The sequence below is a fragment of the Gopherus flavomarginatus genome, chromosome 7 (assembly GCF_025201925.1).
Source record: "Gopherus flavomarginatus isolate rGopFla2 chromosome 7, rGopFla2.mat.asm, whole genome shotgun sequence".
Taxonomy (NCBI): domain Eukaryota; kingdom Metazoa; phylum Chordata; order Testudines; family Testudinidae; genus Gopherus; species Gopherus flavomarginatus.
This window is the reverse complement of record NC_066623.1, coordinates 62,781,168-62,797,848: the sequence shown is the minus strand read 5'-3', so window position 1 is coordinate 62,797,848 and position 16,681 is coordinate 62,781,168. Positions and strand designations below refer to the sequence as shown.

At 43.2% G+C, this 16,681-nt stretch overlaps 1 protein-coding gene across 1 annotated transcript in view; it reads left to right on the top strand.

The window, feature by feature from the left end:
• The window catches only part of NIBAN1 (niban apoptosis regulator 1), a 118,596-nt gene that overhangs the window by 59,171 nt on the left and 42,744 nt on the right, over positions 1-16,681 (top strand). Inside the window, exons 4-5 of the mRNA XM_050961387.1 lie at positions 394-508; positions 2,284-2,451. Of these exons, the coding sequence (XP_050817344.1) occupies positions 394-508; positions 2,284-2,451 (283 nt within the window). The remainder of the gene's footprint in view (positions 1-393; positions 509-2,283; positions 2,452-16,681) is intronic.

The window sequence follows — 16,681 nt, the reverse complement described above, 5'->3', positions numbered from 1 at the left end:
CTGGAATTTAACTAGCAATTTATCTGTTGATTCCCATACACCACCCTGCAGCTTTCTATTTAGCCGGAATGTTGGCCCTGCAATAGTGTCAATGTCCAAACTAGTTTTAGCTATCAAACTAAGTAGATATAACTTGAAAGTTGCACAATACCAGATAAGCAGTACCAGAGGGCCATTTTTATACACATTTTGCTGACCTTTTTACACTTAAAACATTATTCAGATTTGATGCTTTCAGGAAATAGATCTGAATTTAGCCCACCAAAACTGCTGTCTTTAGGGAGGATCTATGTACTGGTTTCATGTAAATGGATTGGGGATGTTATAGGCTGAGACTACTATTTTTAAAATCTTTATTTTGATTCTCTCTCTCTCATGTCCCTCCTCCCCCAGGCCTACCAGAAGGGGGTCAGCCCTAAATATCGTATTCTTCCTGCAGGAGGCAAAGTACTGACCTCAGAAGAAGATTACAATTTGCTGTCTGATAAGCATTTTCCAGACCCAGTTGGTAAGCGCTGTCAAAAACTGAAATGCCCAATCTCAACCTCTTTATCTACAGTCTTTTTTAAGACCTTGAGGCTATGTTTTAAGCAGTGTAACAGAAGATGAATGCTCCATGTTTTCCATTATCGAAATATAATTCCAGAAGACCACATACTACATGCTATTAATTAATGAATAAGTACTGGATACTTCTTGTCATGCTGTCACTACAAAATAGTTTTGCGAACTGCACAAAGCAAAACCACAAGCAGACTAGAAAACACCACTCTCATATTTTACTTATCCCATCATTGGATGTCAGTTGTCTCCCTTTAAAGGCACATAATTGGGTGTCCCACACACAAATAGAAGGGAAGTTGTTAGTTGTAGATAATAGCTCCACATTACTTTGTATTGCTTATACACCACAATGATTTTTCCTCCCATGAAGAGGAAGAAAGCTCTAAATCTAGGGCCAGATGTGGATTTGGAATAGCTAAGGAGGGGAATAAGGGACACAGGTGTCTTTCCATTGCCTTTCTGACCTGTAAGTCTTTTCAGTGCTGCTCTAACTTGTGATTGTTGGCAGGGCCGCCCAGGGGCGGGGGCAAGTGGGGCACGAGAGTTTTTCAGAGCCCCTGGAGCGGGGTCCTTCACTTCCTCTGGGGGCCCCAGAAAACTCTCACGGGGCCCGGATTCCCGGAGCTTCTTCCGCTCCAGGTCTTTGGTGGCAAATTGGCGGCGGGGGGTCCTTCCGCCCCGGGATCCGCCGTCAAAGACCCCAGGCCCCCTTGAATCCTCTGGGCGGCCTTGATTGTTGGCCGAGGATTGCCAGGGGCAGCATGCTTCAGTCATGCCCTGTCATGGTCCTGGAACACCTGCTAATACAAATAAATAATAATAGTAATCATACATCAGCTTTAGGCCATCTAGGGACTCTCCTATACAACGACTTCCTAGCTGCCTTTTTGTGGCAGCTCTGTCCCCTATGTGCCAGCCAAAGATCTGGCTTTGTGAGTTTAACATCTTTACTCCAAGCAAAGTCTCTAAAGAGACCATAAATGGAATTGCCCATTGCACACTGCAAAGCATAGATACAATGACTTTTATTCTACTTAACTATAAATGGATTTCTACAGTATCTGTGTGTGTTCCAGATAGAAACATAAACTGATGTTTTTAGGGACTTTGGACCTTCTTTGATCTGTCCAAGAGCACAGAATTGCACAGAGCTTTCCGAAGACAGTACATCTGGGCTTACATGGAAGGAAAACTGGGGGTGAGGGAATGCACACTCTTCCTTTTTGCTTAAATATAATTTGCTCAATACATTATACAGAAGACACAGTAGGGAAAGAAATGAAAATTCCCCATGCTTAATTTTTTTACCATGAAAGTCCTGCTGACTAGCCTTTATAATCCATCAAAAATTATGGTTCTCCAAGGTGCCCAAACTTTGCCCATCTGAGGGCTGTATCTAACTTGAATACAAACATGTGCCACTGTAACATGGAAGTGCCATCTGCAGAGATTGCAGGTCTCAAGCGTGCAATGCTGCAACATGATCTGAATGACCACTTGCTTGGATCAAGATGGACCATTTCATCCTGAGACCTGTACTTTTCCTAGGCCAGACCTCCATGATAAAGAAGAAGTGTTGTTTGAGAACCTTTATTGGATTTATTTCTCCTATAGCTTTAATCACAAGGTAAAAATGTTTGGTAAACTGGCCAGAAAAGTCCAGAAACTTGTTTTAAACCAGATATTTCTATTTATGTATGTATGTATTTATTTATTTAGCTTCTAATGAGAAGGAAAATGCCCAGGCATTTGTTCTCCTGCCAAAAGAGTTTCCAGTTTACCTGTGGCAGCCCTACCTCAGACACAGTTACTACTGTTTCGAGGATCCAGAAGCTCAGAAACAATTTAGTGCAGTGCTGAATGACTGTGTCAGACACTTAAACCAAGGTAAGTACAATAATGGCTTCCTGTTGTGCACCCGTTACCTGTAGTTAAGCCTGATTAGCCTGCTGTAAGATCCATCTTGCGGAAAAAAATAAAATATTATGGGAGTCCCATTCTGTCTCGGAGGTGCTTCCCTGTAAGTGCCTTGAGTAAAACCTGTATTAATGTAGATCATTTTCTTTCAGTGCTACAACTAAATCTGGTTAAAATTAAGCTATATTTTAGCAAGTGTGAGCACGTTAAATTTTAGTAGGATTCAAGCAGTTATTCAACATGGCTTTTAGAAGTTGTAGTTTGCTTGGATGCAAAACATGTTAGTCTCTTTGACATGGTGTTCCAGTTCCTCATGGGAATTTAAAATCTTTACCATAAAGTAAAGTCATCCAAAGAGTTTATTGGACTCCTGCTATATTATGTATACATGGTCTACTGGACCATCTGTGATGTATGCTGGCAGCAAGATGAGAGTCTGATGCATGCTATTTAACAGTGTTTTAATGCTATCAAATTTTTGGTCAAATGTTATAAAAATCATATGTTAGAGATCACATTGAGATCATGATGATGCATCAATGGTGGTGTTAGAATTTATGTTTTCTTTGGGGGAAGCTCACTCCTCTACTGATGGGAGTGCACAGGCTATGCACCAATTAAGGCCTCCCAGTAGAACCTGAGTAGTGCATTCACTCTGTGATTTTTCTCCGTATTTGGGACTAAAGGCTTTTTTTTAAAACTATAAGTTCACTATGAGTATAACTGGTGGGAGTATTTTTTTACATTGACTTCAGTAGGAGCAGAATCAGTACCTGCATAAAAAGAAATGATTTAAAATCTTTGAGATAGCTGGGCTGAGGTGGATATCCAAAGGGAGTGAGTGCCACAGCCAAAGGATTACTATATCATAGACTCAGACTCTAGGACTGGAAGGGACCTCGAGAGGTCATCGAGTCCAGTCCCCTGCCCTCATGGCAGGACCAAATACTGTCTAGACCATCCCTAATAGACATTTATCTAACCTACTCTTAAATATCTCCAGAGATGGAGATTCCACAACTTCCCTAGGCAATCTATTCCAGGTTTAACTACCCTGACAGTTAGGAACTTTTTCCTAATGTCCAACCTAAATCTCCCTTGCTGCAGTTTAAGCCCATTGCTTCTTGTTCTGTCATTGGAGGCTAAGGTGAACAAGTTTTCTCCCTCCTCCTGATGACACCCTTTTAGATATCTGAAAACTGCTATCATGTCCCCTCTCAGTCTTCTCTTTTCCAAACTAAACAAACCCAATTCCTTCAGCCTTCCTTCATAGGTCACGTTCTCAAGACCTTTAATCATTCTTGTCGCTCTTCTCTGGACCCTCTCCAATTTCTCCACATCTTTCTTGATATGCAGTGCCCAGAACTGGACACAATACTCCAGTTGAGGCCTAACCTGCGCAGAGTAAAGCGGAAGAATGACTTCTCGTGTCTTGTTTACAACACACCTGTTAATGCATCCCAGAATCATGTTTGCTTTTTTTGCAACAGTATCACACTGTTGACTCATATTAAGCTTGTGGTCTACTATGACCCCTAGATCTCTTTCTGCCATACTCCTTCCTAGACAGTCTCTTCCCATTCTGTATGTGTGAAACTGATTGTTCCTTCCTAGGTGGAGCACTTTGCATTTATCTTTATTGAACTTCATCCTGTTTACCTCAGACCATTTCTCCAATTTGTCCAGATCATTTTGAATTTTGACCCTGTCCTCCAAAGCAGTTGCAATCCCTCCCAGTTTGGTATCGTCCGCAAACTTAATAAGCGTACTTTCTATGCCAACATCTAAATCGTTGATGAAGATATTGAACAGAACCGGTCCCAAAACAGACCCCTGCGGAACCCCACTTGTTATACCTTTCCAGCAGGATTGGGAGCTATTAACAACTACTCTCTGAGTACGGTTATCCAGCCAGTTATGCACCCACCTTATAGTAGCCCCATCTAAATTGTACTTTCCTAGTTTATCTATAAGAATACCATGCGAGACTGTATCAGATGCCTTACTAAAGTCTAGGTATATCACATCCACCGCTTCTCCCTTATCCACAAGGCTCGTTATCCTATCAAAGAACACTATCAGATTAGTTTGACACGATTTGTTCTTTACAAATCCATGCTGGCTATTCCCTATCACCTTACCACCTTCCAAGTGTTTGCAAATGATTTCTTTGATTACCTGCTCCATTATCTTCCCTAGCACAGAAGTTAAACTAACTGGTCTGTAGTTTCCTGGGTTGTTTTTATTTCCCTTTTTATAGATGGGCACTATATTTGCCCCCTTCCAGTCTTCTGGAATCTCCCCCGTCTCCCATGATTTCCCAAAGATAATAGCTAGAGGCTCAGATACCTCTTCTATTAACTCCTTGAGTATTCTAGGATGCATTTCATCAGGCCCTGGTGACTTGCAGGCATCTAACTTTTCTAAGTGATTTTTTACTTGCTCTTTTTTTATTTTCTCTTCTAAACCTACCCTCTTCCCGTAAGCATTCACTATACTAGACATTCCTTCAGACTTCTCAGTGAAGACTGAAACAAAGAAGTCATTAAGCATCTCTGCCATTTCCAAGTCTCCCGTTACTGTTTCCCCCTCCTCGTTGAGCAGTGGGCCTACCCTGTCCTTGGTCTTCCTCTTGCTTCTAATGTATTGATAAAAAGTCTTCTTTTTTCCCTTTATTCCCATAGCTAGTTTGAGTTCATTTTGTGCCTTTGCTTTTCTAATCTTGCCTCTGCATTCCTGTGTTATTTGCCTATATTCATCCTTTGTAATCTGACCTAGTTTCCATTTTTTATATGACGCCTTTTTATTTTGTAGGTCACGCAAGATCTCGTGGTTAAGCCAAGGTGGTCTTTTGCCACATTTTCTATCTTTCCTAACCATCGGAATAACTTGCTTTTGGGCCCTTAATAGTGTCCCTTTGAAAAACTGCCAACTTTCCTCAGTTGTTTTTCCCCTCAGTCTTAATTCCCATGGGACCTTACCTATCAGCTCTCTGAGCTTACCAAAATCCACCTTCCTGAAATCCATTGTTTCTATTCTGCTGTACTCCCTTCTACCCTTTCTTAGAATTGCAAATTCTATGATTTCATGATCACTTTCACCCAAGCTTCCTTCTACTTTCAAATTCTCGACAAGTTCCTCCCTATTTGTTAAAATCAAGTCTAGAACAGCTTCCCCCCTAGTAGCTTTTTCAACTTTCTGAAATAAAAAGTTGTCTGCAATGCAGTCCAGGAACTTATTAGATAGTCTGTGCCCTGCGGTGTTATTTTCCCAACATATATCTGGATAGTTGAAGTCCCCCATCACCACCAAATCTTGGGCTTGTTTACTTGTTGTTCTAGCTTGTGAAGATAAAACCCCTGGAAGATGGCTGGGGCCAAATCTCACATAATTGTCAGAGCAAGACTTAATGAATAATGATCAAATATAGCCAGATCCCTCACTGTCCAAAAACTAAACTAGATTACCTTAAAACATAGCAACTTCTCTCTTAAAATAAAGCAACCTCTCTATAGCAGCCACTGAAGAGAATATAGGGTCCACAGATGTCTATAGTGCCTTTATTGCATCATGCCTGGAAGTTCTCTCTTGAAAGTTGTGCTTGGTTTGCAATTTCAACAAAACTAAAATGTTGGCTGGTTTACAGTGAGGTGTCAGTTGAGGATACTTCTTAAAAGCTCTCCAAAAAGATGAAGAAGTCCTGACCTCACCAGTTTCATAAGGAGTTCTTAGAGCCACTAATGGTTTTCATTGGACAGTATTAAGAGGTTACAATATAGTCACTACAGAAAATTTTCAGCATTTAACAGCTTCTATATAGTGCTATTGAAGACCTCAGTATTTCTATATATTTAAGATTAGAAATAGCTGCAGTATCTCAGCTACCATTGTTTGGTAATGGTAAATGTCTAAATTCTAGTGGTGAATGTATGTGAAGTTTCCACTGCGTAAACATTGGCTGAAGGTACAATATTATTAATTTATTTTTTCTCCAGGAACCTTTCTGAAAATACTAGGGTATTGCATGTTAATGATCCAAAACACTGCAGCTTACAGGAACAATTATGCACTGGGTTTTTTGAGGGGCCATTAGTACACAATACTGCAGATATTTTCTCATAAGAAATACTTCCAACCTTCAGAGCAGAGGCTGTCTTTCCCTCTCAGAATGAGTTTTGACCATTAGTATCTAAATAAATGACCAAGGGACAAAAATGTTCATTTAACAGCAAAAGACAGCTTCATTCCTGTCTTCATTCAGGGCTCAGTCCCACTTCTCACTGAGATGCATATTGCAATATGTGTCTAACTGATTTTTTAAGGTATGCAACTGTTTGCACCCATGAACTCAATGGTGGTCATAGACAGGTGCTACCTTTGCAGTCACATAAACCCATGAACACCTGGGGCTCTATGACTCACCAGTAAACAGATGTCATGGACTCTCTCAAGGTCTTGCAGCTTTCCTCTAGGGATCAGGCATGGGTGGTCAGACCTAATGGTCAGAATCAGGAGCATGGAACCGCTGGGGTCAGACCCAGGTGCCATTCCAAGGGTCAGAGATGGAGACAGAGTCAGGTATCAAGCCAGGGGTCAGAGCTAAAGTCAGCACCCAATGTAGGTTATAGGATCAGGGACCTGGAGCAAGGCAGGAAAGAGGAACCAGGAACAGACCAGGTCTGGGATTAGGAAGGCAGGAATGGACAGGAACAGGCTGGGAGTCAGGGCTGGAGAGTTAGGCAAGAAAGCAGGGTCCATAGCACCAGCTAGTCAGGGATTCACCTAGTTGCTCAGACAACTTCCTGTGCCTCTTTCTGGTTTTAAGTAGTGCATCTCAGCCAATCAATGAAGCAGAGTTTCTGCCCCAATCAGGAGCTTTGTGGGTGGGGCCTTTTGTGAGCTAGAGCTTTGGTAGCCCCCTTTTTCCACAGGCTTAGGTGAGCTGCTGGATGGTAGCCCCAATCTCAACATTGTCTGGGGATCTAGGGTTCAAGGCCTGTGATCCCTCATACCTCCTTTCTGTTCCTTCTTTGCTCATTTGCAAGCTAGTACCAAATTTAGTAAGACACCAGAAAGAGATTTTTCTTTGTTCTCTGCTTACCTTGTACACATCTGGGTAAGCTGCACTTTTCTACACAGTTGTAGCTATATTAGTGGCTAAAAGCCTAATGTAGACACAACCTCAGTTCCAAGAAGCATAAAGATTTACCAAATTAGGGCTAGATTTATATATGTGAAAGGCCTCTGTTTAGGAGGAACACATATGCAATTAGCACTTTCAAATATCTTGAAACTATAAAGCTTCAACAAATATTCCATGTACAGCTGCCATCTGAAGCCAGTTTCCCACAGCATTCTTACAGGGAAAGTTTCCCCTTGTGGTTTATAATTCTGATTAGTCTGCTCTTTTAGCTGTGATCATACAGAACAAAAGTGCTCCAAACTAAAAAGTAATACTTTGGTTCTACAGCGAGTTACAGAATTCACAGTAGGGATAGAATCATGTTTTCCTGGCACTGTGTAAATCTTCTGTGACTTGGATCGTTTGTAAGTTTTTGGATTTTGTTTTCCTTCTTATTGGACAAGTATTAACAGACTTGACAGGGCTTTTGGAAGCCTCCATTCTTAACTGAAGTTCACCACATGCTCTAGGGGACAGTCCCGCACTGGCAGATGATGGGAGTAGGTGACCTATTTGGTCTTTTCCATCTTAATGTGTGTGATTCAGTGTTTGACTATATTTCACACATTTCAGATATTGGTGATATATGTGCCTGTTCCAAGATTTCTTGCTCGCCTCTTTCCTGAAGTCAGACTTTTATCTGATACAAGATTTTTAATGAACACTAAGGTATTTTTACCAAGGCACTTTACATCTGGTATATTCCCACTCAAGAAACTTATTTGCTAAAAGCAAATCAGAATAAAACATATCATTATTCCAGTAGAAGAGCCTGCACATTAAAAGCTAAGGAAATTGTAAGCTAATGTTACATAATTCTTATAATCTGTCATGCAGTTGCTTGTGAACACATCATTAACAGAAAATGTCGCATTGACCAGCACCCAAAGAACTGTAACTCTTCCCTTGGAGGAAACATTCCTAACAGTTATTTGAGGCAGTTAATATTGGTTTATGTGCTTTCTCTCATAACTGTGTGAAATGCAGTCATTTTATTCATGTCAAAGTTTTATAAAGTCTATGCTTTTGCTCAATCATGTGTAGTCATACGCAACCAGACATTTTAACAATTCATGACTGCACAAATGGCTTATAAATAATGTTGTCCACTGATTAAAATAATTCTATACACCCATAACTAGACAAACACAAAGCAGCTGTAGGAACATATCCCAATTCTAATCCCCATGCAAGGCATAAAAGTGTTCTTCAGAAGAAAACTGCAACTGTCAGTGTTGTAACAAACTATCACACTTAGTATACAGAACAAATACATGCACAATACCAGTTATACACGCAATAGTTTGTAATTCACATTTTCAATTCAATCAATCACTTCTGATTAATAGAAGTTATATTTCTTAATTTTGTGTGTGCCTTTTAAATATTGCATAGAGAACTACAGGGATTTGGTGCTGGTCAGGGAAGAGATTTTTGTTTGTTTGATGTATATGAGAACTGAGTGTTAAAGTTGGTGTCAGGATTGCATATGTAACCTTTATCTTATAAGTTCCTTTGGTTTTAAATGTTTAGACTATTAGGGCTTGTCTACACTTAATACACTGCAGCAGAGCAACTGCAGCGCATCAGTGAAGATGCCACCAACACTGATTGGAGAGGTTATCCTGGCGGCATAAGTACTCCACCTCCCCGAGAGGTTGTAAACTAAGTCAATAGGAGAATTCTCCCATCAACCTTGTGCTGTCTACACAGAGGTTAAGTCTGTTTAACTGCATCACTCAGGGATGTGCATTTTTCATACTCCTGAGCGATATAGTTATACTGACCTAATTTCCTAGCATAGACCAGGCCTTAGTGATGTGTGTAATAGTATATCTTGTTGCTGAATTGCCTGTAATGACCTTAACGATACGTGAACAAAGCTTTTTGCATGTCAATTTCCTAGATTAAAATAGAAAAGAAACACAAGGAGTCATGAAAATTATATATGCAATCAACAATGACTAAGGGTAAGATTTTGTCATGGACATTTTTAGTAAAAGTCATGGACAGGTCATAGGCAATAATGAAAAATTCATGGAGAAACCTGAGCAGCTGCAGGTGGACTTGGAGCTCCAGGATCCTCCCCGCTGGTGGCTCCAAACTCCGGAGGTTCCCCCTGTCACCATGCAGGCCAGGAGCTCTGGGGGTCCCTCCTGCCACCTGGAGATGCGGAGAGCTGCGGGGATTCCCCCCCTGCCTCCCACGGTGATGTGGAGCATTGGGGTCCCCCCGGAGCTGTGGGGGTCCCCCCACCACCCATAGTGGCCAGGAGATGCGGGAGGTCCGTCTACCACCGGCAGCAGGGGACCCTACAGCTCCCAGCCAGGGCTGGCTGAAGTCATTGAGGTCTTTGGAAGTCACAGAATCCGTGACTAAATTGCAGCCTTAACAATGACTCACTCAAAGTACTGGACATTAGAATGTCTTTTACTAAGGAGCATTAGTCAAGGCACCATTCTCCCCAAATCTTCTCAAAAAGTGCTAGGTAGCTTTAACTTTTGCCAGGAGAGTTGCTGGAAAATGGCACCAGGTATCTAGATGCAATGTGTTATCTGAAATTGCCATGCTATTTTCCTGGAAAATGCCACTGGGAGTTCTAATGCTGTTTTATAGCTGAAAATTCTGTAGTTTGTTTTCTGAAATATTTGTTTTCTTCCAAGAGACAAAGTTAATTCCTTCATGCATGCTGATTGTTTCTTGTAGAGTGTGGAGCTGCAGTGAGTCAGCATGTCATCTTGACAACTGAGTGCTGCTGGATTTTTCTTTTTCTAAACTGTTTTAACTCTTCCTGATTTGTTTCATTTTTTTGGTCAGAATTCATAGAGTCCAAGGAATAATTACAGTGGGATTTACTGATCACTGTTTCTAGATATGAATCAGCTCTCTTTCAAAAACCAATTCCTGTTGGTGCTGGTGTGTTTGCCCTTCATTCATGCTGATCAGTGAGGCTTTCGTGTTATAAGGATCAAGCCTGGTGTACACTAGGAAATTAGGTCGGTGTAAGCCGGTGGTGTCGGGGCTTGTCCCTCTCAGGCGTGGCGGGGAGCCAGGGCACCTCCTTACACACGCAGCAGTCCAGTAGGCCTAACCCCTCAGCAAGCGTTGAGGGAATAAAGGGTCTGCAAACAAGGCCGAGTTCTGGCCCTCCAGCCGGGGTCGGGTAAGCACAAAGTACATAAGCCCAAGCCCTGGGGCAGTGCGGGGCAGTAAGCAGTTCAAGCTCAGACTCTCAGGCAGAGGCTGAGCAAACACAGTATATCAGCCCAGGCCCTTGGGCAGGGCGGGGCAGTAGCAGTTCAGGCTCAGACTCTCAGGCAGGGGCTGAGCAAACACAGTATCAGCCCAGGCCCTTGGGCAGGGCAGGGCAGTAGCAATTCAGGCTCAGGCCTTCAGCAGGCTGAGCAAACACAGTATATCAGCCTGGGCCCTTGGGCAGGGCGGGGCAGTAGCAGTTCAGGCTCAGGCCTTCAGCAGGCTGAGCAAACACAGTAACCCAGAAGTCTACACAGAAGGCCTCCTCAGGCCAGGGAGAGGGGGAGTCTGCCACCCTTGGGGGGGTGGCAGGGGGAACGCAGGCCCTCCCACTCCACTGCGTTCCAGCCCGGGGCCCTAGCAGCGGCCAAGGCACGCTGCTGTCAGTGGGGAGCCTGGCCGCAACACACTGACATGGGTTCAGGCTCTTCAGGAGCCAAACCAGTGTCGGCTACCCCCGGGCCACTTCTGACCTCCCCCTCTCCGGGTACCTGTCTCTCGCCAGCGTCGTCTGGGGGGTCCCAGACCATGGGCTCCTCTGGGTACCGGTTGTAGGGAGGCTCAGGCAGCTCTTCGGGATACCGGTCGTAGGGAAGCTCAGGCCGCTCCTCGGGATACAGGTCGTAGGGAAGCTCAGGCCGCTCCTCGGGATACCGGTCGTAGGGAAGCTCAGGCTGCTCCTTGGGATACCGGTCGTAGGGAGGCTCAGGCCGCTCCTTGGGATACCGGTCGTAGGGAAGCTCAGGCCGCTCCTCGGGATACAGGTCGTAGGGAAGCTCAGGCCGCTCCTTGGGATACCGGTCGTAGGGAGGCTCAGGCCGCTCCTCGGGGTACCGGGCACAAGGCAGGTCAGGCTGACATTCCTCCAGATACCGGGTATGAGGCAAGTCCGGCCAGCATTCCTCCGGATACCGAGCGCGAGGCAGGTCAGGCCAATGCTTCTCCGGGTAGTGAGCACAGGGTAGGCTGGGCCTGGCGGGAGCTCGGGCACCAGCATCTGTCCTCTCCGGCAGCCGGCCGCCAGCTGAGCGCTTGGGCTGGGCTTTTATACTTCCTATCCTGCCCCTTGACTTCCGGGGAGCAGGGACAGGTGGCAGTGGCTCCTCCCACTGAGGCACCTGCTCTGGCTCGTCCCTCTCAGACGCAGCGGGGAGCCAGGGCGCCTCCTTACAGTCGGTATAACTATGTCACTCAGGCTTGTGGAAAATCCATGCTCTTGAGCAACACAGTTAAACTGACCTAACCTCTGAGCTAGACAGCACTAGGCTGGCTGGAGAATTCTCCCATCAACCTAGCTACAGCCTCTCAGGGACATGGAGTACCTACACCAATGGGAGAGCTTCTCCCATTGGCATAGGTAGCATCTTCACTGAAGTGCTACAGTAGCACAGCTGCAGCGGTGCCGGTGCAGCATTTAAATTTAGACAAGCCCTCAGATTTGAAGTAATCAGACTTTCTTCATTATCAGTGGTTTGGTTACAAATTTTGCATCTTTTCTGAGTCCAATTCAGTTGCAATTAAAGAATATTTAAAAATTTGGGGAGTGACTGAGCCAGTCAGGACCAGCTATAGTACCAAAATAACCCCCACTTGCAGAACTTGCTGTGTGCTTTGATTTTTTGCAGCAGTCTCCTCTGGCAAATTCACTATTTGATGAATATAAGTCTAGTAATCAGTCAGCTGTAGGGATTCAAATGGGAGTTGCCTAACTAGGTCTTTATAACACAGTTCTACTTTGTCAGCTTTCTGGATAAATCGGGTTTTACTGTGAGGGCAAATCAAATGCAGCTTGATTTTAAACTATACTTGCATTCACTTCTCTCTTTTTTTTTGGTTGGTTTTTGGAGCCAATATATTTCAAAGTCAGTATCATACTCTTTCTAGTTCTTTTTCACCACTGCTAATTGAAGTCTCTGGCAAAAGTGACAAATATCTGATTGGCTTCACTGGTGCATAATAAATCTCTATAGCACCAGTTGGTGTGGGAAAGTAGTCAAGGTAAATATACATGGCTAGTATAAATTTGGTACTGTTGATCACTCACCAATGCCTCACCAGTAGTGAAAGAGGTGGCAGGTTGACTGTAAGTTATATTGGTACAGTGCCACCAACATCCAAAAAACTCCCTCTACTACCATATTTTCCTTGTTCCACCAACAATCTCTTACTTTTGAGCTTACACAGAGCTCTTCTTCAGCCACCTAAAGAAGAGCTCTGTGTAAGCTCAAACACTTGTCTCTCACCAACAGAAGTTAGTCCATTAAAAAAATACTTTCACCCAGTTTGTCTCCCCTGTATCCTAATACTCATTTTTCATTGATTGGCCTGATACAACTGACAGCAGAAAGGAGAACTATTTGACTACTAACATGATGTTACGTGGTTTTAACTTTCCTGGTGTAAATTTTGGATTGTAGGTGGAGGAAGACGTTGATAACCATCATTTACTAATTAAAAGCAAAATCCTTCCATGCTACATGGAACTTAGATCAGCAAATGGTTTTATATCATAGCTGCATCTTTTCCTTGCATTTTTGAAAGAGGCTGCTCTTCCGTTAAAACCACCATTTTACTAGCCCATTGCTGGACCTTCTTCTGTTCTGTGTGAAATCAGAATGGAATCAAAATGGAAAAAAACCTGTACACTCAGCGCTGGTATCTAAAGAAGTCTGACTAAGGGGGAAAAAAGCTGTTAGTGTAATTCTGAGAGACTCAAAGTTAGGGCAGACCCTTCAAGATTTAATATTCTCTTAGCAGACATTATACATTTCATCTTGATAACCATCATCATGATACAGGAAACTGAATGACTTTCAAAAACGCATACCACTGTCTACTTGACAAGATATAAATAAATATGATTGATAAGATTAAAGTGCGGTGGAGCTGAATGTACTCTGATTGCTGTGTAGGGAATGTTCGTGTACTGGCCAAAATTTGGGAACAGGGAGAGGGGAGATAAGATGATCTCAGATTTTTTCCATTAAAAGTGTCTACAGTTCCCATATATTCAATCTGTTTTTCCTCTGAGTAGTTACTGCGGCTGGCAGGTGTTTTTCCTCATTTATTTCTGCTTGTCTTAAGTTACATGTTTTTAATTCCTGTAATATGTCTCAGCATCTCCTGGGACGTAGTACAAGATAATGATTTAAACTGTCACTTCAGTCAGAGTTGTAAACAGGAGATATTTAATGGCTGAGTTATGTGATAAGTGGGGTAGGTCAGAAGAAATGCTGACTTTCCCCAGACATTTTCTTCTCTTTCCCTACTGCTTTCTGCACACCTCAGACTTTCATCCCTTTCCTATCTCTTTCCTGAAAAGCATGCTCCATCCTCTCAGAAACTTCTTATGTACCGCATATGCTCATCCATGTATAATGCAAAATAGTTAAGTGTCCAAAATGACTTTAGAAAGTATTTTGGAGTCCTTATGCTGCAAACAAGGCAATGTTTCCTGGCAAGAACTGCTGAAGGAAGGAATGCTTTCTGTTGCTTCTGTTAGGTGAAATGATCCAGAAGACATTGGTAAGGAAATTTTTAAAAAGCCCATGGTGTGTTTAAAGCCACAATTTAGGATTCTGTGTGGATAAAGACCAAGAATAAGACTGATTTAATCTTCCTGCTGTTTTTATTGCTCTGCAACATCAATTAGTTCAAAGCTCATTAGGATTTGTTTTTGCTTTCCCTCTGACTTTCCTGGTTAAGTGGGAGGGTTAGGTCTTTCATTCTGTAGGAGGTATACTCCTTCTGAAAGAGTAAGACTATTAGCGTGCATAAAACTCACATTGTGATTACATTCTGCCTACTTGACTCTAATATGTTGGCATTTATTCCTTCCATCTTCAAACTATTACGAGGTATGGTGCACTGCCAAAAAAGCTGCCATATTCCACGTGAGAGGTGGCTGTATTTCAGTGGCTGGTGAAATTATTCCCCTGTGTACATGTCTGGCTATATCCAGGCTAAAAATTCATAACTTTCAGTGAGAGCCATGTGCATATCTGTAACTGGAATATGACAGCTAGGTAGTAAAAACATTTTGAGATCCTTTGGGATGAAAGGCATTGTGTAAATGTAAGACTTTATTCTATAGGTATATAAAATATTGGTGTTTTTACTCTGAAACACAAGAGCAGTGCTCCCAAGTGATGGGAGTAACCTGGAATCTCTCTAGGATAGTGAAGTCCAATAAATGCGTGGTTTGCTGTTCTCTGCAGGAACTCACATTACAAGGTTTCATTTGCTATAAATACAGCATGTTATTGCAGGGCTGTATCCTGTTTGGAAGTGACCTCATCAAGTTTCTGTTAGTGGTTAGTGGTCTTCTACCACATGATCTATGAATAACGTGATACTGTATTGCCATTAGAGAAACATCAGCATTGTATTATTGATACTTCATGTATCCAAACCACTCTGCTTCATTACTGTTTCATGTACTATATACTGGGTAATAACATGAGAGCGAGAGAACTCAATGTTTCTAAAACTAAAGTCTTTATGAAGAGAAATATTTACAGAGATGCTGAAACTGCAACTAGTGTTGAAGCCATGTGTAAACAGACTGGCTTCCTGGTACTTTCTTAAAACTCTTTCCTCCTGCATATTGTGCTGCTCCTGCCAAGTTCCATACAGGTTGCTACATGTTTCCTTATAACAACTGCTGTTGTGTCTTTTGTGAAAGCATTTGCTGACCTGCTGGGGCCAGAGGTTATTAGTATGTAGCTCAGTGCAGGGACGTGGTCTTTACCATAAGCCAGTTGCAGCCTGTTAGGCCTCACAGTCTGTCAAGTGTTGGTCCCTGAGCCAGTCTCCCACTTCTTGTTTGTGTTTTTGCAGGTGATGAGGGACTTGCTTCAGCGCTGTTGCTGCCTTTATTCTGTTGGATGGTTGTCACGGCCTGGGGGGTGCAATCCAGACCAGTAATGTGTTGTGTCACCACTTGCCCAACAACCCTGGGTACCAAGTTACAATGTTTTGCTGCTGTCGCTCCCAGCCTGAGATGCTCCCAGCTAGCCTATAAGCATGTAGGTCACAACCTGAGTTACTCTGCTCCACTTCAGGTGCCCATGTGCCTTTTGAGCCCTTGATCAGAGATTTTCAGTTACTGTCTATTTGGCCTGTGCATGTACCCTGTGCCTCCTTGTGCCGGACTCAAGATTCTATATGGCTGAACAAGAGAACCTCCCTTATTTCCTTCTCAACCACCTTGGCCTGAGATGGAGCCCTGGCGTGTCTGCCTTGAACATGCCTGGACTTTTCTATTTTTCTATAGAGGCTAAGTGCTGCCTCTCCTGCCAAGAGGTTATACCTGTGAGCATGGCCACTCAAGGTGGGTCCATTGCCTGGGGGAGTCCCACATCTCCCAGAATTGCAGTTTCTGCCTGGCCCTCAAATCCAGGACAAGGAAGAATAGGGAGATTAAACTCAGACTGTTGAAGATTAAATACTTTGGTCAACTTCTGAGTCAGTGACCCTTTACCCCCTACCCCAGCCCCGTACATCTATATCTGGATAGATCCAACGCTCCTTAACTTCAGTGCAGTCTTCCCCTAAGAAAAGGAAGACTTTGGATGCTTCAGGAAAGGCTTCCAAAAAGAGACCTATGGACCGTCACCTTAAGGAGCCAGCTCCAAAAAAGTCCAGGTCACCGTTGAGATTTACAGTCCCCAAAGCCTCAACCTTTTAACTTGTTACCATTGAGTTGAAGGACTCCTCTGCTAGTACCGGTGGGGGTGCAAAGTCCTGGAGCTTTAAGTATCA